Source organism: Haliotis asinina, chromosome 15, assembly GCF_037392515.1.
Source record: "Haliotis asinina isolate JCU_RB_2024 chromosome 15, JCU_Hal_asi_v2, whole genome shotgun sequence".
In the NCBI taxonomy this organism is placed as follows: Eukaryota; Metazoa; Mollusca; class Gastropoda; order Lepetellida; family Haliotidae; genus Haliotis; species Haliotis asinina.
In genome coordinates, this window is record NC_090294.1 from 7,634,376 (window position 1) to 7,661,798 (window position 27,423).

Below are 27,423 nucleotides of genomic sequence, written 5' to 3' on the forward strand. Positions count from 1 at the left end.
GCTGTTTGCTGCATCCATACCTGGTTCCTCAGGGATAACTCTTGTTTCCTTATGGGAAGCCACAATTCCTACCTGGAACTTCAAGGATAACTCTTCTTGCCTCATGGGAAGCCACATGTCACAATTCATACCTGACTCTTCACGGATACCTCTTGCTTCCTTACAGGAAGCCACATGTCACAATTCATACCTGGTTCTTCACGGATACCTCTTGCTTCCTTATGGGAAGCCACATGTCACAATTCATACCTGGTTCTTCACGGATACCTCTTCTTGCCTCATGGGAAGCCACATGTCACAATTCATACCTGGTTCCTCACGGATACCTCTTGCTTCCTTATGGGAATCCACATGTCACAATTCATACCTGGTTCTTCACGGATACCTCTTCTTGCGTTATGGGAAGCCACATGTCACAATTCATACCTGGTTCTTCACGGATACCTCTTCTTGCCTCATGGGAAGCCACATGTCACAATTCATACCTGGTTCTCCACGGATACCTCTTGCTTCCTTACAGGAAGCCACATGTCACAATTCATACCTGGTTCTTCACGGATACCTCTCCTTGCGTTATGGGAAGCCACATGTCACAATTCATACCTGGTTCTTCACGGATACCTCTTGCTTCCTTACAGGAAGCCACATTTCACAATTCATACCTGGTTCTTCACGGATACCTCTTGCCTCCTTATGGGAAGCCACATGTCACAATTCATACCTGGTTCTTCACGGATACCTCTTGCTTCCTTACAGGAAGCCACATGTCACAATTCATACCTGGTTCTTCACGGATACCTCTTGCTTCCTTACAGGAAGCCACATTTCACAATTCATACCTGGTTCTTCACGGATACCTCTTGCTTCCTTATGGGAAGCCACATTTCACAATTCATACCTGGTTCTTCACGGATACCTCTTGCCTCCTTATGGGAAGCCACATGTCACAATTCATACAATTTTCACAGCAATGTTACTTTTTCCACTAAAACTGAAGTAGTCTGGATTGGATAATCTTTTTCACTGACGTGTTAAATTTGGAATGCCTAAAAATCGACTTTGCCAACTAATGTAATTCGACAATATTTCCAGTGATCCAGTTAAGCCATTATATTTGTAATTATATTTATTTGCTGCGTTTCGTTATCGGCGGAAGACATCCAGTCAGATGTTAAATTATCTGAAATTCACTATGTCACTTAAAATGAACTAACCTTTAAAATCACAAACAGGTGTCAGATAAGACCATTCGGTGTCATGTCCAGTACAATGAATAAATGTGCAAGTTTGGTTTCCAGTTAGCCTCGGAGTGAGTTAAATATAGGCGTAAAACGATTACCATGAAGGTGAAACCCCCGACAGCGGATACAATGCCAACCCAGAACATAATCGTATCGAATTTAGACTTCGCTATACATATGCTTCCCTGACTATAGCTAGTGGATGTGGTGACCTTGGTCTAACCAGTCTCCCCTGCAAGGGCAGGCGGTTGGGTATAGGTGGGAGTGGGGTGGATGGGTTAGTCCCACCTGTCCGGCTTGCTTGATATGACAACAGATAATCCCTTACGGGGGATTACCGTCTTGTCTTTTATGTACCGACTATAGTATGTATTGGAAAGTCGAATACTGGACAAGGGGAGCAATATAAATTTATATCCTTTTAAGGGTTAAAAGGTTAAGAAGGTAAATTTAACAACATTTGAATACTGCATTTAATTAACAATGCCACATAACTTGACATTCTGACATTCATAACAAAAGTATTTGGACTTTATCTGCGTCATGGTGGACGCGTTCTTACATATTGTTCCATTGTTACATTATTGTGTAACTTCCAATCATATTGTGGCACGTTCAAGTGGATGTGGTTTTGTAAATATGTAAACTAGCGCAAACCTTTCGCCCGTACATTTCGAGTTTCGTTTGTACTTTGAACACAATATGCAATGAATTACATACATCCACGCAGTTTTAATGTATTTACTGTTTTGCAAGAGAGATAAGAGGGTGAGTAAACCCTAGCCTTTACCCAACGTCACGTCCTATGTAAAACTGTAAGCCCTAGAAAGAGATGCATGACAACGTGTCTATCTCATCTGCACGTGGATGTTGAATGTATCCCCAGGTTAACCTGTGTAAATTATCCGATCTGCTGACATTGATTAATTGACATGTGTTGGGCATGGGATCCCAAGAGTGGCATATATTCATGAGTCTGAGAAGTCCTGTTTCGTGACCATACATGAAATGCCTCACCTATTGCAAAATAAGTTAACATATGCACAGAGACGATGTTAGTGTGGCTTTGAGGTGTGACGGCATACGCACCGGAATTCCTGTTTGTAAAGGGTCAACAATTATGATATATTAGGACGTCATTTTACATATAATATTAGAGGACAGTCATTTTGTAAATACGCAAAATGGCTCCGATTCCTCAAATGATAACAATGGGTAAAGATATTTCCGGTTCTGTCGCCCTGTTATTGCTGGACAATTACTAAGGTGGAGTAAACCACCAATCATTCACTAAAATACACACTTAGAATACAATGTGAACGTGGTTTGTCCTTGAATGTCAGCGAATCCACAGGTAAAGATAGACATCAACACGTGCAAGATATACAAAGTATAAAGAAATCCACTTTGTAAGTAGTCATTTACATATGTCATCTTGTGATGACTCTTGTTTTTAAAACAATTCAGATTGCTAATTGACAAAAGTTGAAAAAGGTCACATTATAAAGATCCTTTTTAGTATATCTTTTATAGTTTCCCCTTGCCGGATACTGATAAGTGATGATTACACCTAAAATCTAATTGTAGTGTGTAAAGCACCTTTTACTGTAGTTTACAAGTATGTTTTTTCAGTTTGACTGTAACCTTCCTAAATCTTAGTTTACATCCCTAGGCCTCAGTACAATCAATTATTACTTTTACTTTTCGTAATAGCGTAACGTGTGTTAGGACAGAACAACAGCTATTCTAAATATAGGCAAATTAAATTACATGGTAAACGAGTATTTCAGTTATACGTGTTTGGCTATTTTCTCCATATTTCCTTGATAAATCGAATTGTAAACCAACACATGTTCTTGTACACCTGCAGATCGGTTTCCATTTAAATGACGCGACATTCGTATATTGACCTGTAAGCAAGCATTTTTTAATCACAGGATTTATATAATTTGAGATCAGGGAGATGTCGGTTTAGACCGTTTAGGACATTCAACTGTTGAACGCATGGCTGTTAACTCAACACATCTGAACTGGTATTTATACTGGTATACTGGTATTTATAACACTCATGGATAAAAAGAATAATAATAACTGTCAAGTTCACTCTGTCACAGTCTATCTTCGGTGCATGCAGTAGATTTTATATGTATCTCCTTGACGTAAGATTTCTGTACTTCCCACGGACCTCTTGTTTATCACTTTTTGTCAAACGCTTTACGGTAGTTACCAGTGGTCTTACTAGCATGTTAGATACAACGTTTATAATTGAAGCTCGTTGTTATACATAGTTGATGGCATGGCTTGCAGTCGTAGGTTTAATAATACATTCGCCACATACTTGCTATGTTTTAAAGTGCAAGATTCTACACTTCACACTGTGGCATCTACGGACGGAAAGGGTTGACGTTCGCGTAGCACTGCCAGGTCAGCACGGTATGTGGACTATCAATAGTGCTAAAGAATATAAAGACATATACCACAAGAAAAAACTATCACAAGAAAAAATTTCCAAATGGATATAATTATATCAACTGGCAGTTTTCATTTACTGAACTTCTGAAATCTATCTATTTATGAGCATGTGTTGCCGACTCAGCAACGGCAACTTGGAAGTCGTCGCTTAACGCCAACAAGACGCGGTGACTGAGAGGGTTATACGGCTGGTGATTAGAGGCTGGACTCTGAGGATTGGACTCAACCCAACAAAAGTATTAGAATCCGTACTTAAAGAATTATGATCCCAAATATAGATATGTTACATTTGACCAACTTATAATTAGCATCCTGTAATCATGACTCTCATGTAGATTAACACTACTTAAAGCTTATCATTTCACAGTTGTTGAGAATATTACAACGGCAGTCTACTAGAGGACACCCATGAAGATCATTGTCACAACTGGTCACATGCATGTTGTTCATACGCCGTAGCTAACTGTATGTCATATTCCTGCTTGCTGAACGTCATATGTAGTCTGGGTTGTTGAATGTCACCGTCTATGTTCAAGTGTTGAATGTCATAGTCCGGTTTGTTTAATGTCATAGACCGTCTTGTTGAATGTCATTACCCGACTTGTTTAATGTCATAGACCGTCTTGTTGAATGTCATTGCCCGACTTGTTTAATGTCATAGACCGTCTTGTTGAATGTCATTGCCCGATTTGTTTAATGTCATAGTCCGACTTGAGAATGCCTCTCAAACAGTTCATATTCCGGCTTCCTGACATGATTAGTTCAAGCGAATCAACAAGCCTGGGTCGATGCCTAGTATGTCAGTTACCCCGTAATGACTATATTATCCAGACTCGATTATCTAGAAACATCCTTTATTGTGACGTTAAACAATATACATACAAACAAATTCTGAGCTAATTCACATATGAAATACATGTATGGCATCTTCCGGCCAGACCCCGTCATGCCAGACCATAAAGAGTTAAATTTCTCCCCTACAGAAACCGAAATACAAGCATCCAACAAGATAGCGCTGGGTGTCATCAGCTTACCTAGGCTTTGACCACTTGACCAACTCACTAACGTCACCACCTCCATAAATATTACCGTATATACATTCAACGAAGAGGTCAAGGGCCACCTCAATATTCAATATTTAAGTTGTACATGGATCATAATATTTGTCCATTTCTTTCATTGTATTGTAACAGTAACTTTGGCCATCGTTGTCATATATGTCCAGTACCGAAGAGTATATGATTTAACTGCGCCCATTCTAACTCCTTCCTTCCATGTACAGCAAAGTTGATTTGTCCTCAAGTATGTATTTGTTCTCGACGGCCGTAACCCTGCCATAGGCCTGCCATAACATTTGTTTCCAGTGTCCATTGCGATTATTGTACAATGAGTTTAAGAAACTTCTTGTCCATTGAAGTCTTGGTAGACAAACATGTAGAGATCGAACGAACGAACGACGAACGAACGAACGAACGAACGAACTCATCGATAGTAACAGCTAACTTCGTCTTTTGAGGTTTGAGGTATCAGTGCCTTTATTTAAACCAGGCATACGAGAGATGGTTAACATGTTAACAATATAACCACGTATTGTATCGATGGAGTTGGTTACTGATTTGTCCCTCCGGAGGTAAACACAATTCTGCTCATAGCTCTACACAATAATAAAATACAATGCAGTAGATATTTCATCTTTTCACACAATTCTGCCCAGTTGTTCTTCAGCTACCCATGGCTGTCGTAAGATGAGACGTATGAGTAGAGTTGCTCTATGTTCACCGATAATCCAATGATTAAATGAAGCTTACCTGTACGATGAAGTTTGACAAGGACTCAGTCAATCACACGGAAACATGGATTCAATGAGACTGCAGTAGTCAGTTTTTGTAATTGTTCATAAGTGAAAGACAAAGTATAGGGAGGGACTTAAGTGTTGAGGGACTGATGAGTAGGTAGCTTTGTTAAACCTTTAGATTCACTCCGTCAATGACGCCTGTCTGAATTCATGAACGAAAAAGAAAATTGTGTCAAGAAACTGTTTAACATAGAAACAAATGAATCAAGCCTCACTTATGAAAAGGTACAGCAAAGACGTTAAACTTTTCAATTTTATTGTGATAGGACTTTGCAAATGTCCTATAAGCTGAAATCTGCTCTAAAGAATATGATCCCTGGACACAGCACTCATCCTTGCTACAGAAGTTGCAGCTGCACTTCTGCTGTGTGGCTAAAACTTTGTAACGTCTACTCCTGGCTAGCTATTTTCGAAACGTTCGTAGCCCAACGAACTTCTTAAGCCCATTTTTAACACATTGGCTACGATCAAAGGTAAGAATTCCTAGAGCTGTGAACGTTTTCGGAATAAGGGAAAGGACCTAGAAGCACCACTTCGAATCCTCCCTGAGATGGCGTCTCGTGAACATCTTTTATGTGGTTCAGTGTAAGTCACAACAGGTCTGACTCCTTCCCTCGGAGTGATGACGTCCTGGTAAGATATGCACGAAAAAGAGTCATAACAGAGATCCTATTGTCTGGAGGGTATGTCTATATCTGTATCACTGCACATGCCTGTCTTAGACCGCTGAACATGTTCATTTAATAGAAGTGTGGCTGAAGCACCTGTTTTACCTTATATCATTGGACCTGTCTCAAAGAGGTGCAAGGTTTGTCAACTCTTGAGCTGTCACAAGAGAAAACAGTAAAGTTAACTATCTGGTGATACCTGTCCAAGCAACACCAATCCTGCAGAATATTCCATACTTCTGTATATACTGGAACAGATGGCCCGGATTCAAACATACATTTCAGGAATCTACACATTAATGGATGGGTCCCTGCCTTGACCCCATCAACCAAAACGCAACATGATAAGGCACAATTTGTTGTGTGTACTGCACTGAAAGCTAATTTCTGGTAAAAAACACAAAAGAAAATTAAGTAAGTGTCCAGTAGTTGGATGACGGTGATTCAATCTTCCTTTGACCACAGAGCATGATCCACCCGTTGATATACGATGAGTACTGTGGTCTCATACCCTGTCGCCAAGAGGCCAAGACCACTCTGTCAAGGCCTGGAGAAATTCCCGTCTCTCGGAGAGATCTTCATACAACAGGAAGGCTGTCAGCTTCAGCTGGCTCCTTAGTGGGTGTGGTTCCCCTGTCCCGGTTGATTGGGGGGAGGCAAGCGTACTGGGCCTAGATTTTCGAAGCTCTCTTAGCGCTAATATAGTCGTAAGCTAATGTTAACGTATGGCACTTACGACTATCTTAGCGCTAAGAGAGCTTCGAAAATCTAAGGCCTGGTCTGAAGCAACACAATTACAACAGGTCTTTAAACCATATTGACCAGTGTATTCCTTGACCACACCTTTAACTTTATCACGCTCAGTTTTATTCAGACACTTTACCAAGAGGCATATAAATGGGGAAAATTACAATATTTCTCTACTTCAGGAACATGAAAAGGCATCTACTATTTCTGCTCCTGGATCTGCTTGCCAGGATGCAAAGTGTGACAGCATATTCTTAAGCCTTGATTCAAGCATATCATTTGTTGGCCCTATAGTAAAAATGTTGATAATCAAATTGAACATTCCTCTGCATAACGTTCATTCAGTAATATTTGAAAATACTCTTAAAGCTTTGTCAGCCAAAATGTTATTTTTCCAACAATGTGAAACACTGACAACCAGATGCGGCTGGTTTCACACCAGTTCCAGACTTTATGTTTAAAGCATTACACGAGTCAGATCTTGTCACACTCAACTCTTACATGCTTTCCCCTAAGGGGAGTAGCCATATGAAGTCCCTTTAGAGAGAAAAGGAAAGCTTTAAAACATTTATGTGATCTAATTGCTCTGGCTGGGTCTATCGGCCATCAAACGTTTTCACTGAATAGCAGGATCCTCAGTCTTTTATAATTGCATCAGTTTACATGTAAAGTTCGCGAACTGGTCTGTCAATCACTTTCTGAAAGTGTTTTCACCCACCATGAGTTCACTCTTAGCCTCCTTGTTTGACTTAACAGAGCTTTCAAAATCGCAAATACTATTTTAGAGCCTTGTCTTTTATATTCCCAAAAAGCTTATAATGTAACTGGGCATATGTCATCTCTGCACCCATGTGACCAATGAGTTTGGCAACTAATCCGAGAGACTGAAGATCAAGCTGTCTTGCTTGCGTTTGGTAACTCTACAGTCATTGTTCTAGAGTTTATGGAGAAACCGAGGAACAGTGTTTCTTGAGCAGATACTAATTGACTTTTTTAAATGTGATACTGAAACCCACATTTTCAAAAAATCTTGTAACTCGCACATTTTCACTTGTCTCTGATTGTGAAAGAGTGTGTCACCAATCCAACCATGACAGAATATTCCATCTTCTCTCAAGTGAGACAGCACTGGTTTAAAACTTTTTTGTAAGAATGAGTGAGGCACATGATAAACCATTTGGCAGGCAGGTAAACTGGTACATTACTCCTCGCCAAATAAATCTCAAGCATTTGAAATGTTCAGGTCGTACCTTAACTGGGTAGTAGGCATCGTTAAGATCTATTGACACCATATGGGAGTTTGGCTGAACAGAATCAAGTACTGATCTCAAACTTTCCGGTTTAAAATGTTTATCCTCGACAAATTGATTCAAATTCTTGAAGCTCATAGTAAATCTGCTGTTACCATTCTTTTTCTGCCAAAAAAAACGATAAAACGCTCATTGATTAATTACTTTTATGCGGATTTAAATGGGGATTTGTCAAAAGGTAGTGTTTATGTGTGTACATTTACTAATCTATACTGAATACACTCTGTCGTGTCTGTGTCTATGTAAAAACTACACCCTTCTTTCAAAGGATTAACCGCCAATGCATTGATTGATTGCTCATTATTGGCTAACAAAATAACTTCTTACAAAGAATGACGCACATTATGCAATTAGTTAGGGTGTTAAAAGAAATTACTTGGGACATCTGCAGATGAATTATATATCACTCGTTTTTGTGGATATTGATGGACACATTCCTCGAACAAGGTAATAGCCTGATATTGCTCCTAAAACTTTAATTTGTTTTAATTTTAATATTTGCATTTTGTTTTTATTAAGTTGTCGTAGCTTTCAACAGAATCATTGTTTTCGTCGTGAAGTGTAATGATACAGACGACTATCATATAGGCAAACTATAAAATGTCTAGATATTACATTCCTGTTATACATTCGCAGATCGCAGATCTTTTTAATAAGTTTCAAAATGCATGCAACTATGATTATATAGTAATTAGGATTATGAGACCAAATATAAAGACGTATATTGACATAGTGGTGAGTGAACGTTTACAAATCAAGTAAATTTAGCAAGTGAAGAAATTTATCGTGCAGTATTTTCACTTCGACCCCGACCTCGCTTATGTTATGCTACAGGTTGTGTCATGCAACCTCCTTTTGGTAATGATTCAAATACATATTTAAGTACTAGTAGAAAGTACTTTTGATGTTCTAACTTGAGGAAAACAAACCATAATCTCATTAATTCAAATGGAATTTAGTTCGTGAATTCACGAATTTAAAAAAATGGCAGCGCCCTGTCTGAGGATGAATGCTATTTAAGTTTGTTTTCACCGACTTACAAAGTCCAAATTACTTTCTACTGGTAGTAAAATATGCATTTTATTGATGGACAATATGATTTTGCATGATATTGCTTATTACAATTTCATTCTTGGAAGCAAGGCGCGGGTCGTTATAACATTACTTACGATAACATTGTCACTTCAACCACAACCTCGGTTCCGAGGAAGAAAGCGTTATATTCATGCAAAATCCTTTTGGTCAGCAATGTATAGTAAGCAGTCTTGCTTTTATAAACTCGATGAAACTCGAACTCCATTTTCTATGCTGGAAGCTTTGTAGGAGGCGAACCATCCGATGTACACCACAGGCTTCCACAACGCTCGCTTCGTACACACAAACAACCAATTTCAGCACAAACTACGGGATCCGGTGGAAATCTGTGCACAGTGACACCATCATCCCCAAGGAGCAACTGACGGCAAAACAACAATTCGGCATGTCTTTGGTGACGAGATCCCAACACATTTTCTATACAACTAACTGGAAATTGTTCCTTCTATGACGTCACTGCAGGGCTCTGGCGACAGAGTTACGTAACCTGTCTGTGGTTTCGTTTGCGGGCGAGAGAGAAGCAGACGGCCTTTTAGCATCTTTCAAACGCTTGGTATTAATCAACCACAAGCTTGTTTTTGTTTTGTTTTGTTTTTTTTTTAAAAAAAAAGGTGTTCCGTTTATGACTAACCAGAAGTCTTTCACATGCAGTAGTAAAAAGAGTACCAAAAAATTGAGTTTATTCGTTAGTTAATGTTTGACTTAAGTTTACTCAAGGCAAACGTGACCATAATCGCCAACTTAATCACCAGTTACGTGATTGATTGATAGAATTTAGTACACAATTCGGACGGGTTAGAATATTCTTCAACTACACATGCTTGTCGTAAGAGGCGACTAATGGCTTGCTGATCATATCAACCTATCCCTGTTGAGTTGATTGATGCTCATGCTGCTGATCACTGAATTATCTAGTAAGAGACAGTCACTTGGCAGGAATATAGTTGAGTGCGACGTTAAACAACAAACTAAACAAACACTGAAGCTGTACTAACGCACTGACTTACAAGGATGTATCATAACGGGGCGGATCCCTTCTATGTCATCTGAAAAATGTTTCGACAATTGGAGTCCAAATCTGTGATCCCAGCGAATAGTTAGCAGCTGGTATCTAGATTATGTTCTCTTTTTCTGACGAGTATTTCAAATTATGGTTTTGATTGTTCGGGGGCATAAAAGGCAGGTAAGAGAGGAAATGCAGCTTGTTGAAGAGACTTGGTATGCAATTCCAACCATATGCCACAGACGAGGGAAGCTTATTGGAGACGCCTTCCCCTTCCTGACGGCTCGAATCTGGATCCAATCGCCAATTGATAATTCCTCTGTCTTCAAGCGAACCTGGAATAATCGTAATTTTATTCTTTGAATAATGAGAAGAAAGAGAAGAATTCCAGTTCATTACAGACGATTGGCTGCCGACTTGGACTCTGATATGTACAAGTTGCTCTGACGTGCTTATCATTGTTCTGGACGGGACGTAGAACAAGATTTTGTAAAAATGGAAACTTTGAGTTTGTGCTAAACCCCTGTCGTATACTAGCTGTGAGATAGTGACCTTTCCAAAGTCAATTTAGAGAATGTTCACCAACGATCAGCACCGATACGACACAGACAATGTGATTGAGATTGTAGTCATTCATACGGGTTGCACTTCAGCCTATTTACTTTGAAGACATTGTGTTTTAACAAGTACAATATTCTTCTTGCATGCCTACCTTTCACAGTGTTATCAAGAATCACAGCAATCATACCACCCAGGAACATTGGGGTGCCAAGGATGACTTTCAAAATGGCGTCCCCTTCGGTGTTTCCTGCAAATAGAAATGCTTGCCTTGACAAGACAGAAAGACTCAACAGTTACTGCCAAAGACACATGTGTCGTTTAGACTTAGGGCCATATGTTTTATTTTTCTACAGTCTTTGGGATTTTTTCTTGTTCATCAATCCCTCCCTCTCCTTGGCATCCCAAACATTAATTATCAGACCCCTCGATAACAACTCAATCTATTACTTATATCTGTTAAAACCAGTGCATGTTATATACCTGTGTTGATGAAGTCTGGATGCAAATTAATCCACTCGGGAAGAAATGTACCAACAAACACTGCCGTCCCCAAAATTGTAAGGTTTCTGGAGGAAGTCAAGTTGACATAACGGAGAGTAGACAACCCAAGGGCTACCAGCATCCCCAACGTGGGGATGAGGACACCCCCTAAAGCAGGGTTGGGTATGGAAGCCAATCCAGCTCCAAACTTTCCAAGGAAGGCAAAGATAAGCATCAGTATTCCTGCACAGACCATCACATGCCTGCTCCCTGTCTGCAACAATAAAAACAGGTATCCAATCACTAGTGCATATCTTCATATACTTTGATACACACAGATCTAAACATAGAATAATGATAGTAATAAGATTTGTAATTCCATGCACTTAGTGTCTGCTCATAGTGAAACACAAAATGAAAATACACAGCAGTAGAGATGGTATATTTTCACTGATAATTTGAAGTCTGTAGAACCTTTGGAAGAGATGTGACTTTAGGCAACTTTAAAAGATTTCAGGATTCTGATTTATTTCTGTTCAAGGAAATATCGTTCCACTGATTTGGGACCGTGTAAAGAAATGGTCTCTACCGATATTTTTTGAAGCAGGTCTTACGATCATCGAGTCTTAGGGTCCGAGAGGGTTCATATTTCTCAATCAATTCTGTCCAATAAGCAGGAGCAGATTGACTGACACTCTTGACATGTCAAAACTAAGAATATTGTATTGGACGCGATTTGGACTGGAAGCTAGCGGTGGCAGGTTAGCACGGGTACTGTATGGGCAAATGTCTTTGTTTGGGTCACTATCCATGCTGCAGTGTTGTGGACATGTTGGAGTTTGGCAGCATGTATTGGGTTACATTTCCCAACAAACCTTTCGAATGGTAAAGTCTTGCCAATACAAGGGATCTTGCTAGTATCTGCATCACATCAGGAGAGAAAAGATCTCTTATGGAACCAATATTCTTGAGATGAAACTAGCCAGTGTAACAGAGTTCAGATAGGCATCCATTGACAGACTGTTGTCAAAAACAACACATGTTGACACATTATGAAAATACAATCGCACAGTCTCCTACACCAGAGTTCGTACGCGCCCCCTGTTTCGCTGTTGTTTAGGCTCGGATTGTACCGAGCGCTTCCAGGAATTGATGCTACCAATGCACACTTCTAGTTCAATCATGGATATTGGGGGTAGAAACCATCGAGAACTTGAAAGATATTTGTCCAGATTATAGTGTGAGTAGGGTAGCCCTCACCACAGATCCCAAAGGAACACCATATTGTCAGTTTCAGGATTTGAGTCACCGACACAAACTGGATGGATTCATCAAGAATGGTATCATATAAACCGCATCATCACAGTTCCTGCGGTACCCGTTACCAACAAACCCACCATCCACAGAAATGGATGTATAATTTACGAGAATAAACTTCTGTTCTCTTCTCTTCTCTTCTCTTCTCTTCTTCTACTGCTTCCCTTTCTTCACAACTACAGGAGAGTGTTGAAGGGATCACAAAGGGGTCCATTATGCACGGATGAGTAAAATCCTATAAACCATTCGGAAGGGGTGGACAAGTGAAGTGTTGATCAAGTCTTCTCTAAATAGTTCTGAATCAATTTCTCATATGACCACCGATCGGACAAATATCATCTCATCATGCATAATTGCCGCCCACTGGCACTGGGACCCAGGTTGTCCGCGATCAAGTGTAGTGCGATTAGTGAAGCGCATGAGAGACTACGGGAGATGGCGAGTGCAGCTAGCGTGGAATCATTATCATGTATTGCACCTGCACAAGTCTTCAGCTGCTCTCCTTTCAGAAACCAAATGGTTTTGCTCATTGCTCATGCAGCGTCTACTTCTCGTAAACACGCTCTCTGCGCCTGTCCAACTTATCCCTGTTTGCCAGTATTGTTTCAGTGACAACATCACAAAGACTTCTTAACGCTACCCATTCACATGTTGAACTAGATCATTGCTAGCAAGCACTTAGAGATATCCGTTCACTTCAGACTAACCTGACTTATCCACAATTCTCTATAGATGAGTTTCTTATGTCATTGTCTTAAAATAGCATGGCCATGGCCTTATTGTGACGCTAAAATCACAATCTCCATGAGCCTCATAGCAGATGAGCTTGAAACCTGCAAGCAATAACAATCCCTACCTATTGCAAGTACATTTGCCATTGTGTCATTCACGTTATTTCTGTTGACAGACAAACAGTTGAAGTTGAAGGATCGTGTGTAAAATATCCGAGTTATCGACACAGCCGAAAAAGGGGAAACTAACTAAAGGAGGCATACGAAGTGATCAAGTTTTTGCTTTTAGATATCAGTAAGTTTGAGTCACCAAAGATGGTGTGTTAGTGTATACCATAATAAATCAAGTGATATATTCGCTTCTATAACTTTGTATAAGCCGCATATTTATAACATCCAATTATTTTCAATCAGTAGACGGATGTTAAAACTGGAACATGTTAGTACCTGTAAAGCCCGGTACAAGATATCAAGCCATCAAACTTATGATTATATATAGTATTCCCAGAAAGTTGTTTCGGCAAATATCTGATATATTTATATAAAATGTAGAAGTTTTAACTGAATGAATATTTACTGAGATATGATTTTCAGTTTTCAGTATCTTCTCAGTAATTTGTGAGACTTCCTGCAGTACACGAAGCTGAATGCTCCTACCGATCAAAGTTATTAGGAAATCGTGTGACAGCATATACAGCTAATATTCGAGCACTTGTCTCTTCATATCATCAATATTTCTCAGTCTGTAGCTGGGTCAGACTAAAACCTGAACATATTTGTCCAAAAACACTGTTTTGTGTAGCCCCAAGTGTGTTTTGGGCCGTTATGCAAAATCCAGTTATCTTCACAGTGCTTGGAAGGAGAAGATGTCAACATATTGTTCCTTCGTCAACTTTCCAGTGACAATACACAATGACGTTACTTTATGTATTGATATCTTAACCATCTGCCAAATTTCGGGCTGTTTTAGGCGTTGCTAGATCGTTTTTACGATATCTTCCAAATTTTCACACAGTTCGGAAAAGGGCAGACAGAAGTTCCATTCAAATACATTATTCCAATCGCAAACTTTACATAGTTCATTATCTTTCACCAATGACGAGGGAATTTCGCGCTTTTTCACCCACTTCAGTCTTTGCAATTCTTATCTAAGAGTTCCATCACATACAGGACTTCTCTACAAATCATCTCATTTCCGATATTCTCAGTGCCTTTCAGTTCTCCTCTACTTACAATCTGACAAAATTGCCGGCGATTCGCAGTACTGTACGTCCCTAGACTCCCTGCCCCTGCCTTGTGATCAGTCCTACCTCCTGACTCAGTATTCTTCAATGTTCTGTATACTGTAGACAGAGGAATGTCATGTTCACTAGCTAACTCTTTTGCGCCAGTCACGCACCCTTCAAAATAATCTTGAACCAACTTTCTTTTCTCTTCTCCTGTCAAATCTGCGATATCGACAAAGAAGCCACCTGCTTCACCGGGGAAGAGAACTCCTGATGTCCTAAGCTTCATTCTTAAGCCTAAACGAGTTGTCTCCCATGTTGAGTACATCACTGCGTAATGTAGAATCTATTTCAAAATTCCATAATCAGTATTAGCCAAAACAGGATTTTCTCAAGAGTTTCTGGCAAGGGTGTATATGGTGGTTCTTAATGATCGAAGTCTTAGGGAAACAGCGTCTTTGTGAAGCAACGTTAGACATCTAGGACCAGTCTAATCTTACCTTCGACACAGAAATGGCAGCAATGTTGCTGCTATAGGACGTCGTAGCATGGCCGACCCCCGTGGCTCCAGAGAGTAGGCCACCTAGTCCTTCCATCAAGATTCCTCTGTTTACTGCGTGATTTGGCGGTGTATCCACTTCACATGCCTTTGACGCAGCGAAATAGTCCCCTACAGACTCTACCAACGATGCAAGGAAGGATGCACAAAACCCAATAAAAACAGCGACGTGAAAACCTGGCATTCCGAACTGCCCTGCAATAAAATTGAAACCCATTTCATTTTTTATTAATCTGATTTGAGAAGTTGGGAAGTATCATATACTTGATCCATAACGTTTGTCTGTGTATAATCTGAAATTTCCCTGTCATATGGTATTGGAAAAGGAAATACCCCAAATGATCCAGATTTATTTATTCCAGGAAATATATGTTTGCCAGTCCTCCTGCATATCAGGTCAAATTACTATCTAGTGCTGTTCTATGGAATACTATGTGTATAAATCTTATCGGTGACAAAATGACAGAACGTTAAACAGTTTCGTGTTTTTAAACTTTTATGTCTTTCACACTGAAGGATGGCTTATATTTACGTATCTATTGCTTTCACAATGCGATTCCCGACTTCATGTGTAATATATTGTATAGTGTGTGAGGCCGATTGGGTGAAAGTACGGCTGGTAGCTTCACACTTACACATGTTGATCAAACAAAAATGTTGTTATCATATACAGAATATCTGAGTGGCATATGGAATTGGCCATGTCACACATATGGAAACCGTGGTGGTTCAGCTTTGTGTGCTGGCGACTAGGTGCTGCCTGACTCTGGAGTTTGAGTTCGAATCGCGGATGGGATGCAGCCAAACAAGCGTACTAAAATCTGCACTGAAATCCCAAATATAACATATGTTGTATCTATGAAAACAAAAACACTGAACCATTGTCACAATATGAATTTATCATACCATTTGTTAAAGGAGAACTACACGGTGCTATTTGGCGCACGTTGGAATCGAAAGTGTACACATTATTATGTTCAGCTGGTACATATATACTACCTACAAAAAATAAGGGAACTGATGAAATGGCAGTGAATGTGAAATTGCTCTGTATGTACACTAAATCAAATTTGGGCGTGGAGTTCAACGTTTGGTGTGTCTACCATGCTGCGAAAACATTCACGACACCTTGATTTATTTCCGGATGGTTGCACGTAGTATTGCCCGCCATTCCTACTGAAGAGCTGCACCAAGCTAGGCCAGGTTGACGGGTGCGGGGTCCCTGGCCTACACCCTTCGACGAAAGCGTCCCATAGATGTTCAGTTGGGGAAAGGTTTTGGGACTTAAAGGGCCGGTCCAATGCTTGTATGCCCTCTCGTCGAAGATAAGCTCTTACAATTTGGGCCCGATGTGGTCTGGCATTTTCATCTTGGAATTCAAAATCACGGATCACAGTCACGGATCCATAAACGATGACCAGGTCAGATCGCCTTTCATGTGTAACCCTACCCCACATCATGACACTACCACCCCCATATCGACCATGGTCAATAAATGGTTTCTGCCATCTGTGAATCTGAGGTAAACCTTGACTCATCTGTGAACATGGTGTAACGCCAATGGCGCAAAGTCCGTCCCTGATGCTGCCTAGTCTAGCCCAATGTTTGGCGCCTATGGTGAGCGCTGTAAGGGTAACACACTTGAAAGGCCACCTTGCTTTCAAACAGACTTGACACAGACGATCTTTTACGGTTGAATGTGAAATACCTGGTCCAGTGAGTGTACAGAACTCCCCATTGATGGCAGATGCTGATCTGAACCTATTGCGCAGGGCCATTAATGTATTGATACGATCCTGTCGTGGTGTCGTTGATGTTAGTCTGCCACGCCCATGTCTCATTGGAACCCCACCTGTTTGACGGTACTTGCCCCACAGGCGTGAAATTACACTTTTTGATTTACTCAACGTTCGGGCGACTTGAAACAACGATGGCAACATACCTGGGTATGGGAAAATAAACCAGGGAGTTAGATGTATCAGCGACGATTTAGCGTCCGTCCTCGCCATATAGCGAATACTGCCTGGGTCATCGGGAAAGACATTGGTGACAGTCAAAACAGCGCATATTATCCACGTCAACGCGGTACTTAGTAGGATCTGAAAAAAATCCTCAAAAATCGAATATCTGAGTGTGTCTTTCTTCATAATCCGGCACTTCACGGAATGTTTGGTTCGTTAAGGTTGTTGGACAATCAGAGGTATTTTTTTCCTTCACTGTTAATGTGAAGAATATATCCTTTGAAATAAAATGATATACAGTTACAGCCGAACACCAACAACATTATATAAAATGTGCCACTAGAAAATGATATTAACGATCAAAAGAATCATCAAAGAGGGTCGGCATCATTTGCGACATTAGGGACACGTTGGAGCAATTATTGACATACCGGAAGTAATCCGAAAAGACGAACACCGCGCTTCTTCCCTTGCTTCGGTGTTTTCCTTTGACAGGAGGGGAGTGGTATTTCCACGTTGTTGAGGAACAGAGTAAACACGAGCACCATGATAGCAGCTCTGAGATAAACACGAAGGGTAGCGACATAATATCAAAGCTGGAATACATTTTGTTCCCATATATTACTGACACTCTTCACGAGACATTGTGACGAGAGTGTGTTGATTTCAGATGTCCCGAATCAACTTTCCTGTCATGTCGGGAAATATTCCAGAAACTTCACCCTTTGAAATCAACATCATATTATGTGACTCTAGCTAAACTCTTTAAAATTGGATGCATCCGTAACACACCCCAGGTATGAAACACTTCTTTCTTTTGAATCGTACACTAAGTATGTTTCCCTTTATTTCAGGTGAACAACATAAACTAGTGCTCAAAAAAAAACCGTCCCACCTAAAAATATTACATGAAAATTCAAAAAAGTAAAAATTAAGTCATAAAACCATATTGATCCATCCCACACATGGATAAGCGAATACTTTTTAAACAAAATGTGAAATAAGGGGGCGAACCGCACAAACGCCGCGAGAAGTGAAAAAACGCAATTTCTGATGTGGCACGAAATGCACGTGCATGATGACGGCATAAAACAGTGTGCGGGACACGTTAGCAACGCAGTCGACAGAAAAACAGAAGAACTATGCCACGTTTGAGCCAGATAGAAAGAGAGAGAGCTGTGGGAATGGCGCAAGAGGGAGCCAACAACGTCGTCATTGCAAGAACCTTCGGCTGTTCCCGAAAAACTGTGACGAGACTTATGCAGCGTTTGAGGCAGACAGGCAGTACATCAGACAGGCCTAGGACTGGTCGACCACGTGTCACAACGCCAGCTGAGGAACGCCACATCAGGACAATTCATCTGAGGAATCGTTTTGTGACGGCGACGTCATCGGCAACGACGGCACTAGGACACCGCATCAGTCGACACACAGTGTACCGACGACTAAGGGAACGTGGTATTCGAGCACGTCGCCCCTACCGTGGTGTGCACCGCACTCTTCAACACCGACGTCGTCGACTGAGATGGGCTAGGCGAGTTTTACGATGGCAGATGCGTGTTTGGCAGCGTGTGATGTTCACGGACGAGAGTAGGTTTTCTCTGTATACTAATGACGGCCGGGCTCGTGTTTACAGACGTGTCGGTGAACGTTTAGCACCAAACTGTTTGCAGGAAGCCAGACCGTTTGGAGCCGGTAGTGTGATGGTGTGGGGAGGGATCCGCGGTGATCTCAAAACGCCACTTGTGACGATTCATGGCAACCTGAATGCACGAAGATACAGAGACGAGGTTTTGCGACCAGTTGTGATTCCATTTATCCGGCAACAGTCACGTGGTATTGTCTTCCAGCACGACAACGCAAGACCCCATACAGCAAGACTCACAAACGACTTCCTTCAAAACGCCAACGTCGTTGTGTTGCCATGGCCAGCGATGTCCCCGGACATGAATCCGATCGAGCACCTATGGGACTACCTGGATCGGCATGTCAGAAGACGCCCAGCGCCACCTACCACCGTTCAAGAACTGGAACAATGTCTTGGCGAGGAATGGCAACGTATCACGCCGAACGTCATTCGACGTCTTACGTCATCAATGCTTCGACGTGTTGTGGCCTGCATTGATGCCAATGGTGGTCACACTCGATATTGATTTCCGTTGTTTGATGACTTTTTGCAAGAAATCTCGCCTTGTGAATATGTGCAAAAGTGCAGACTATGACCTCTCGTGTTTTCAAGGTCAATTCAGTGGTACCTGCGACTTTCGATGGCATTAAATTGTGGACATTTGCAGTAGAATTGAATATTCTATTGAAATTGAATAGATGTTTATTTATCTTTGCTTTTATTTTATTTTCCCATTTGGTCAAACCAAGTGGGACGTTTCTTTTGAGCACTAGTTTATTTCCCGTTGCGCGTCCGTTGCTCATGTATAGTGTGTTATCACATGTTTTAATCATGAATATTATGAGAAGTATTCTGTCCATTAACATCCCTTTACTTTATACAACATGAAGTGCGTATCTTGAAGGACAATGAGAAAAGCAATAATCAATTACAGAATGGCAACTGTTCAACTGTTTTCTGCTGAAAATACTTTATGACATATTATTGGACATTATTAGATTAAAAGTACATACGTGGTGGCAATTTCCCATGATGGTCTTGAATATATTATCGGGATTTTATATAAGGATAGTCCGATCAATGATATTGTAGGAGCCACGGTCATCGGTCCAATGTATCGAAGCATAGCACCGACAAGTCCCGTTGACCCAATCAGTATCTCAACAAGAGAAGCTGCCATTAAACTCCCAGACAACTGCAACGACGAAAAGACTTGAGAGAACTAAAACAAATAGTTATCCCGGACATCTAGAAGTTCTTTAATTAGAAAATATGTCGCAAGTATCAAGCAAGCTATATTTTCAGTTCAGTGATGTCTAGCGCTGCCTCGACAATATTTCAGCCATGTTTGGCCCCCATTTTCCCATTTCAGTCGAATCTTACCACAGCCATGAAATATTGGGTCATATTCTTTTTGTCCAGGATTTGCTTCAGACAAGATCAAAGGACATGTTCACATGCATGAGTTTTAAGTAACAATGTTAATCTAAGTGCCTTGTTTCAAACCAAAAATATAATACGATCATTTCTACTATTAAATGAGAATTCACTCAAAAATTTTGTTTCTGATCCGGAAGCAAACTGCATATAAAAGTAAACAGTCTTCGAAATAGCATATACATTTCAAAGTTAAATATGCTTTATGAAAAGTGGCCTTGACCCTTTCCTTTGGGTATCAAAATCTGTGTGACCTCGCAATATGTTTTCAGTTGCATTTTGGCATATATTATTACGTTATAAATTATAGCGTTACATTCTTCAATACAATGACCAAATCACATGTATGAAAATGGGGAAGAGGAAAGAGTATATCAGCGTATCAATTACAATGTTCCTACCATTTGCAACCTCTCCGTTTCAGATAAGACCTGTACTGAAGACACTTCAGTCATGTTAAACTGAGATATTGTCCCATTGTTTTCATTGTAGATGTCGGACTCTGTAATGCAAAAGAAACTATCAATGGCAATGATTCACGTAGTATTAAGATGTACATATTCCAAACCATACGCAAAAAAGGAAACAACTTGTGTCAGAGGTCCTCTCAATGCCCTCCTTATTGATGTGATGGGGATACAAAATAGAAGATGCATAACGAAAACTCTTTAAATGAAAGAGAGGTTTCAAGTATTGCTGCTATGGAGGAGAATCCACAGAGCTTTTGTGCAAATAACCTCCCAATAATTTTCCTCCAAATAACGCCGCCCAATAGCTGGAGTATTGCTGAGGGCGGCGTAAAGCTATACTCACACACTCCTCCAATGAGAATCCTCTCCTCAGCGTACATACAAACCTCCCTTGGTCACATGATCACATGACCAGTCGACAGTGTTCTGAATGGCAAGCAGTGCTGGCAAAAATGATGAAGAAGGTCCTTGAAAAATCGGGAGTCTGTCAAAAAATGATGAAATTAGGATTTAAAATATGATTGTGGGTATTATTAGGAAAAGGAACTAGTTGCTATTTAATGAGTAAATACTGCATCACATGAGCATTCACACTGGCAGTCATAACAGAGCTATAATCCTTTTGCTGCAAATCGTACCGACGAAATGGCAAATATATAATTATACATTCGAAAGCAAGAAATCGTCTTAAGTGGCGTGGAAATCATTCATCCATACTAAGATGTCATTATATTTTCAGAAACGTTGTTTGACAAACGATCATGTAAATGCTGGTGTATTAATGACCATTGCAACCACGGTGCATGTGCAATAAACAAAAAAAACCTAAAGGGTATCACGGAACACAGGGATAGTCTCAATACTTTTAACCTGAAATATTTCTACTGTCATTGACCCTGTTAACTGAAATGACAATTTAACTGGCAGTTGCATGATGTAAACCGTCTTCTTCCCAATATGAAGCTTTGAGCTCGGTCTCAACTTTATCAAGTGCTTTTACCAATATAGTCTAAACAATACCTGACCAGTTTCTTCGCAATGCATAATTTGATTGTTTTACTGCTTCTGCCAACGTCGTATGCCATAAGGACGCAGATAAGTTCTATTGGGTTCAGATCGCGGACTATGGTTTATTATGAGCTGCACATCTCCAGTGACATTTTAAGGAATAGTTTTCTCGTTCCCTTTTATACAGTATACTTTAATACTTTTATACTGCCATTTGGCAATTTGCATTCTGCAAACGCATAAATGCAAAAGCATAAGTGTAAAAGCGTAAATGTAAAAGCCTAAACGCAAAAATGTTTTTCAGATGTCCAATGTAAATATCATATAACTAATAAACATATCTCTCCTCTCCAGACATGAGAAATTCATATTTAGTATATATTTTGCTTGAATATCAGCAAAACCCCATTATTTCCATTTATTTTTCTACTTTTGCATTATTCTTGTTTGGAGAACGTCCAAACTTATCTATTTTAAGGTTTTACTTTTCAACCACCAAGTAAAACCTGCAATAAAGTTTATGTTCTTTGTGACAGACGTGAGGTTTTATAGTGAATAAGTAAGACCTGTTTTGCTTTTGAAATATATCAGTAAAATCACACCTAATTCTCATTTTGACTGATTGAACATCTTACATTATTATTCCATGACACACACAATCCCGCTGTTGCACGTGATACTAAATCCATGCCAGTCCTTAATCTCTCATACTCACGTTCCAGCAAGACTTGATATTCTCGGCCGGGTCAACAAGGCTAGACCATAATTAAAAGCGATTTGCATTTTTGAGTTCCGCATACAAACATCTTACCTTACTCCCAAAAGCGTCTGTAGGATTGTGCAGATTCCACACATGAACAACGTTGAAGAGAACAGCCTCGTTCTTATAGGACTATCAGCAGCTGCACACAACACGTCTGCGACGATGAAGCATGTTGCCAAACACGCTGACAGACTCAACAATACATGCTGGGGAAAACACGTGAACATTACGGTTTTATATCTAGAACGTAAGAACTTGCAAAGAGACAATTTGGAAAATTATAATAATGAGTTAAAGGTAGTCTTAGTTTCATAATGGGGAAGCAGAAAATGACGCAAGTCTTTGATATGGACAAATCTGGTGGAAGTCTTTGAAGGGCATTTAGAAGTGAAATACATAAGAAAGAAGATTTTTATGGACATCAACTTCTTTATATGAGAACACAACGTTTCGGAGTTAATGCTTACATTCTATTTTTGTAATTCATGTATAGGCAATCTACCCGTGTACATCCTTATCAACTTGTGTTTGTACTCCATCAACCCTCATGTAATCATGCTCATCAACCCTCATGTAAATCATGTACTTCATCCTTAATCCCCATCATGTGTTATGTAAACATCATCCAATCATGCGTAATGTATCACCATTGGCTTCCATCCTTATCCCCAATCATGTACATCGTCCTTATCCCCTATCTGTGTTATGTAAACATATCCTATCATCTGTATTGTATTACCATTGGTTTCCATCATTGTTATCATAACTGTCGGCTTCCTATCAGTGCTTGTTTATACTGGCTTCCAGCCTTCGTTAACTCATTCCACTTGTTACTTTGTTATTGTTTTACCTGTACACATAAATATAGCTCTGTACCTCATTCTCTATCACCAGATGAAGGAGTAAGCATTAACTCCGAAACGTTGTGTTCTCATATAAGAAGTTGATATCCATAAGAATCTTCATTCTTAAATCTGGTGGAAGCCTCGAGACCGTTTGGTGTTAACAAATGAAGTAACGTTAACAGTGCGAACATGATTGTAATCCCAGATCAGTTTTCGGACATGTCCAATAGACCCAGCTCTAATGGTGTGAAACATATAATGGCACTGTCATGGGTACAAAGTGTGACGCCCATTCTGGTGTCCCCCGCAGCGATATAGCTGGTATATTGCTAAAAGCGGCTCACCCATTCGCTTCATCTAATTCACCCTGACGGGAGACAGTGTGATTGATTATGATTTTAGCGTATCACTGGCCTCCTCATGTAAATTTTCGGTGTCATTGTATTCTGTACCCCATCATTACCATGTTATTTTAATGGAATCCACTTACCATGTGCTTGGGACCCAATAATATAAACACACTTCTCTTCCTATGTTCTTCTCCCCTTGTTTCTACTGCATAACTGGCATCACCACCTTTTTGGGTATTTTTAACGCATCATTACTATGTTATTTGAGTGCAACACTGGCCTCCTCCTCTTGTTTGGGTTGTATTCCATCAAGTCACTTACTACGTTGTTTTAGCACATTACTAGCCTCGTGTGTATATAGGGGATGTTCATATAATTTTAAATACTGTTAAAATATTTAGGAGATCCCATCGAAGTCAATCAATGTTGATATGATATTACTGAATGTTTTGGGAATGCATCACCATTTGCACTTCCTTGCAACCATAGATATTTGGAATGTAGTCGCTTTTGAAAGATGGTTGGTGCATGGTATGCAATTTGCATGTACACGATTTTCATTTTAAAACAAACGACTACAAACAAACACTAACAAATGTGTGATGCAAGATGAGTGTCAAAATTAATGTTCTCTCGACCTTCTTGAAAAACCGTCAAAATCAAGAAAGGGACCCCATGCACGGGTATGGGGCTACTGCGTTGTGCACGTGCATATCATGCGTTGTGCACGTGCATATCATGCGTTGCGTTTAGGGGTGGTTATGGAGGGAAATGGCGGTGCTTTTATGAGATGTCTGTCCTTGAAACGTTTGTGAACGTTTTCACTTCCTATCCAAATTGAACGTTCATTATCCCCTACTTTTATGGAGGAGTAAATATTATATTTTCAGTATTCATCGTTATTAAACATGCTTTTTTTGTAGCGCCTTTGTCTATGACTCCCTTGATACTGCCTGCTATTCACCTGATGAAGGAGCAAGCATACGCTGCGAAACGTTATGTTATTCACAATGAGGAAGTTGACATCCATAAACCGGACATTCCAGAATAATATCATTTAATTATCGGGTTTAATTATCGGTAGTAATATTTTCGTTTCATAAACTATAGTTAATGTACATATATTACAGATGATTATATTATATAGCAAGGTGACTGTCACGAAGTGCGAACTAACAAACACATGTCGATAACTATATACATTTCTGTAATGTTAATCTCGATAACACTGAATGTCAAGAGTTTGGCAAATAAACATCTGACTTTCAAGTCAGGTTTAGGTGATATGTAATCATGCAACACAAATGAAGGATTTGAAAAGTTTAGGCAAATAGTTTAATGGTTAGTTTAAGTAATTGATTTGGTTAATTAGGGTGTGCAGAAGGTATACGGGGACAGCGGGGTGTAATCCAGTAGTTTTCATCCAAATGAGTGTCAACATCTTGCATAGGATGTGTAAATGTTATGATTCTAAACCTCGGATGAATTTACTCAAGGGTGATCTGATCCCAGGACCTATCAAAGACACAGTTGCAAGTCACGACTCAGGTATGGCGGTGACACACCCGGATTTTATCTGAACAACTTGGATCATAATCCTGTGTTTCACCATTCCGAGTCTAATCGATGATGTACTAACTGTTACTTTTGGACGTGCTCAGAAAGAGTACAGAGGGAATGAATCAACATATATACAGTTTAGCTGACGCAAAATACTTGCCTGAAGTGCTGCACTGATGATAAGCGGAACTGGAGGTTTTTGTATCAAATTGTATTGAAGTTTTTCAACCTCAGTCTCAGATCGATCTCCTTCCCCATCCGCATTTAATGCGTTGTCTTCGTCGGAGATGCCATTGGTCCGGATGGGATCCTCATCCTGTGTCTCACGATCTTCGAAAACCCCCATTCTTCCAGTTTACCTTCGAAGAAACCTAAACCTGTGGTAGTCGTATCACTACTAGACATTTCAGGTACAAAGCACCGTCGAGCTACCTGTCCTTGTTCGTTATGTATATTACATACGCACTGTCACGACATCAGCATGCGTAACAACTGACCAGAGGAACGGGAGACACGCAGCTACCTGCCAATGGCACTCTGTGCTAAACAAGGAAAGTTGCCTTAACCCTCTCAGTGCCCCAGCTGCATATATGCATCCTTACAACGCTACCCCGTCATTGCCCAATGTCATGTGTAGTCCGAAAAGGACTCAGTTCAGATGCGAATTTGGATGTGAAACACATAGGAAAACTTTAATTATCAGAACTGACAAAGTCCACGTGAACATCATGTGACAGTAAGTGATATAACGATTTATGGTAGATTAGTCGTTAACGTTCGCTTTTTTCACCACAGTTCTGGTACGATCGGCCATTTGTGATTCTATGGTTGCTATTTCAACAGGACATTTTTCACCACAACAGTCCACTTCGGTAACATTTGTCACTTGTCCTGCTGAAACAGACAACCTTCAGCGAATTCTGTCTTGATGTCGTGTCGTAGTTAACCGAGCTTATTCTCATTGTACTACCACAAAGCGATCTAAAAGACCTTTTTAAATTATTGAAGCACGTATTTCGAGTAATTCATAAATGAAGTATTGTGTTGTTATTTATAAACTGCTATCTTGTATAGTATGTAAATGCATATACGTTTAGCGCAGCTACAGTTGTTGATGGCTTCTTATGAACAGTGAGATTGAGTTTAGGTCGTCAATGATCAAGGTAAACACATTAGTGTTGTTTTCATCGTTAATGATCAAGAAATACCTGTTAGCATTTCTTTATTCGTTAATGATCAATCAAGACAAACCAAATTAGCATTGTTTTGGTAATTAACGATCAAGGCAAACATGTTACCATTGTTCAGTGGGACAATCAAGGCAAATCTATTAGGACTTAGCTGTTTTGGTCGTTAACGATCAAGGCAAATCTACAAACATTGTTTGGGTCGATAAGGATCAAGGAAAACATGGCAGCATTGTTTCTGTCGTTAGTGATCAAGGTCCACACATTAGTATCGATGGTAATGTTCAAGGCCCACACATTAGTATCGATGGTAATAGTCAAGACCCACACATTAATATCGATGGTAATAGTCAAGACCCACACATTAATATCGATGGTAATAGTCAAGACCCACACATAAATATCGATGGTAATAGTCAAGACCCACACATTAATATCGATGGTAATAGTCAAGACCCACACATTAATATCGATGGTAATAGTCAAGACCCAAACATTAGTATCGATGGTAATGTTCAAGGCCGACACATCAGCATCGATGGTAATGTTCAATGCCCACCTGCACAAAGCGATCGTAGCGCAGAGACTGCATGAGTATATGGCACAATATGGGAGTTACGATCATTGTAGAACTGATAAAGCTTTGTGTACGTTGTACTGCACAAATCTTATGGATAGCAACTTCTTTATTTATTTTTCACAACGTTTGTGTAACTTGGTTCTTACCTTTTGTGAGGTAGTACGATTTTCTCGACCACCTGCTGTCATCACTAGATTTCAAGATGATAATTGTTTAGTCTGTGTCATGCACTGTAGTTGGAATGGGGATATATTTAGACTGTGTTCTAAAGGCTTCTGGTGTGTTTTCACCCACAGATTGCCATACAGACACCTGGATTGTAATACAAGGTGTTGGCGTTACATGACGTTTTATTTTTAGAAAACCTGGA

At 40.0% G+C, this 27,423-nt stretch overlaps 1 protein-coding gene across 1 annotated transcript; it reads right to left on the bottom strand.

The window, feature by feature from the left end:
* Nucleotides 1-10,499: 10,499 nt before the first annotated feature.
* LOC137265689 (solute carrier family 23 member 2-like) lies at nucleotides 10,500-25,632 on the bottom strand. Its single transcript, XM_067801119.1, has 11 exons — nucleotides 25,447-25,632; nucleotides 22,580-22,737; nucleotides 21,147-21,244; nucleotides 20,692-20,792; nucleotides 19,867-20,048; nucleotides 17,658-17,784; nucleotides 17,208-17,364; nucleotides 15,207-15,460; nucleotides 11,433-11,706; nucleotides 11,104-11,199; nucleotides 10,500-10,726 (listed from the first exon to the last, which is right to left on the bottom strand). The coding sequence occupies exons 1-11, from the start codon at nucleotides 25,630-25,632 to the stop codon at nucleotides 10,500-10,502; spliced, it is 1,860 nt and encodes a 619-aa protein (XP_067657220.1).
* Nucleotides 25,633-27,423: the final 1,791 nt, after the last annotated feature.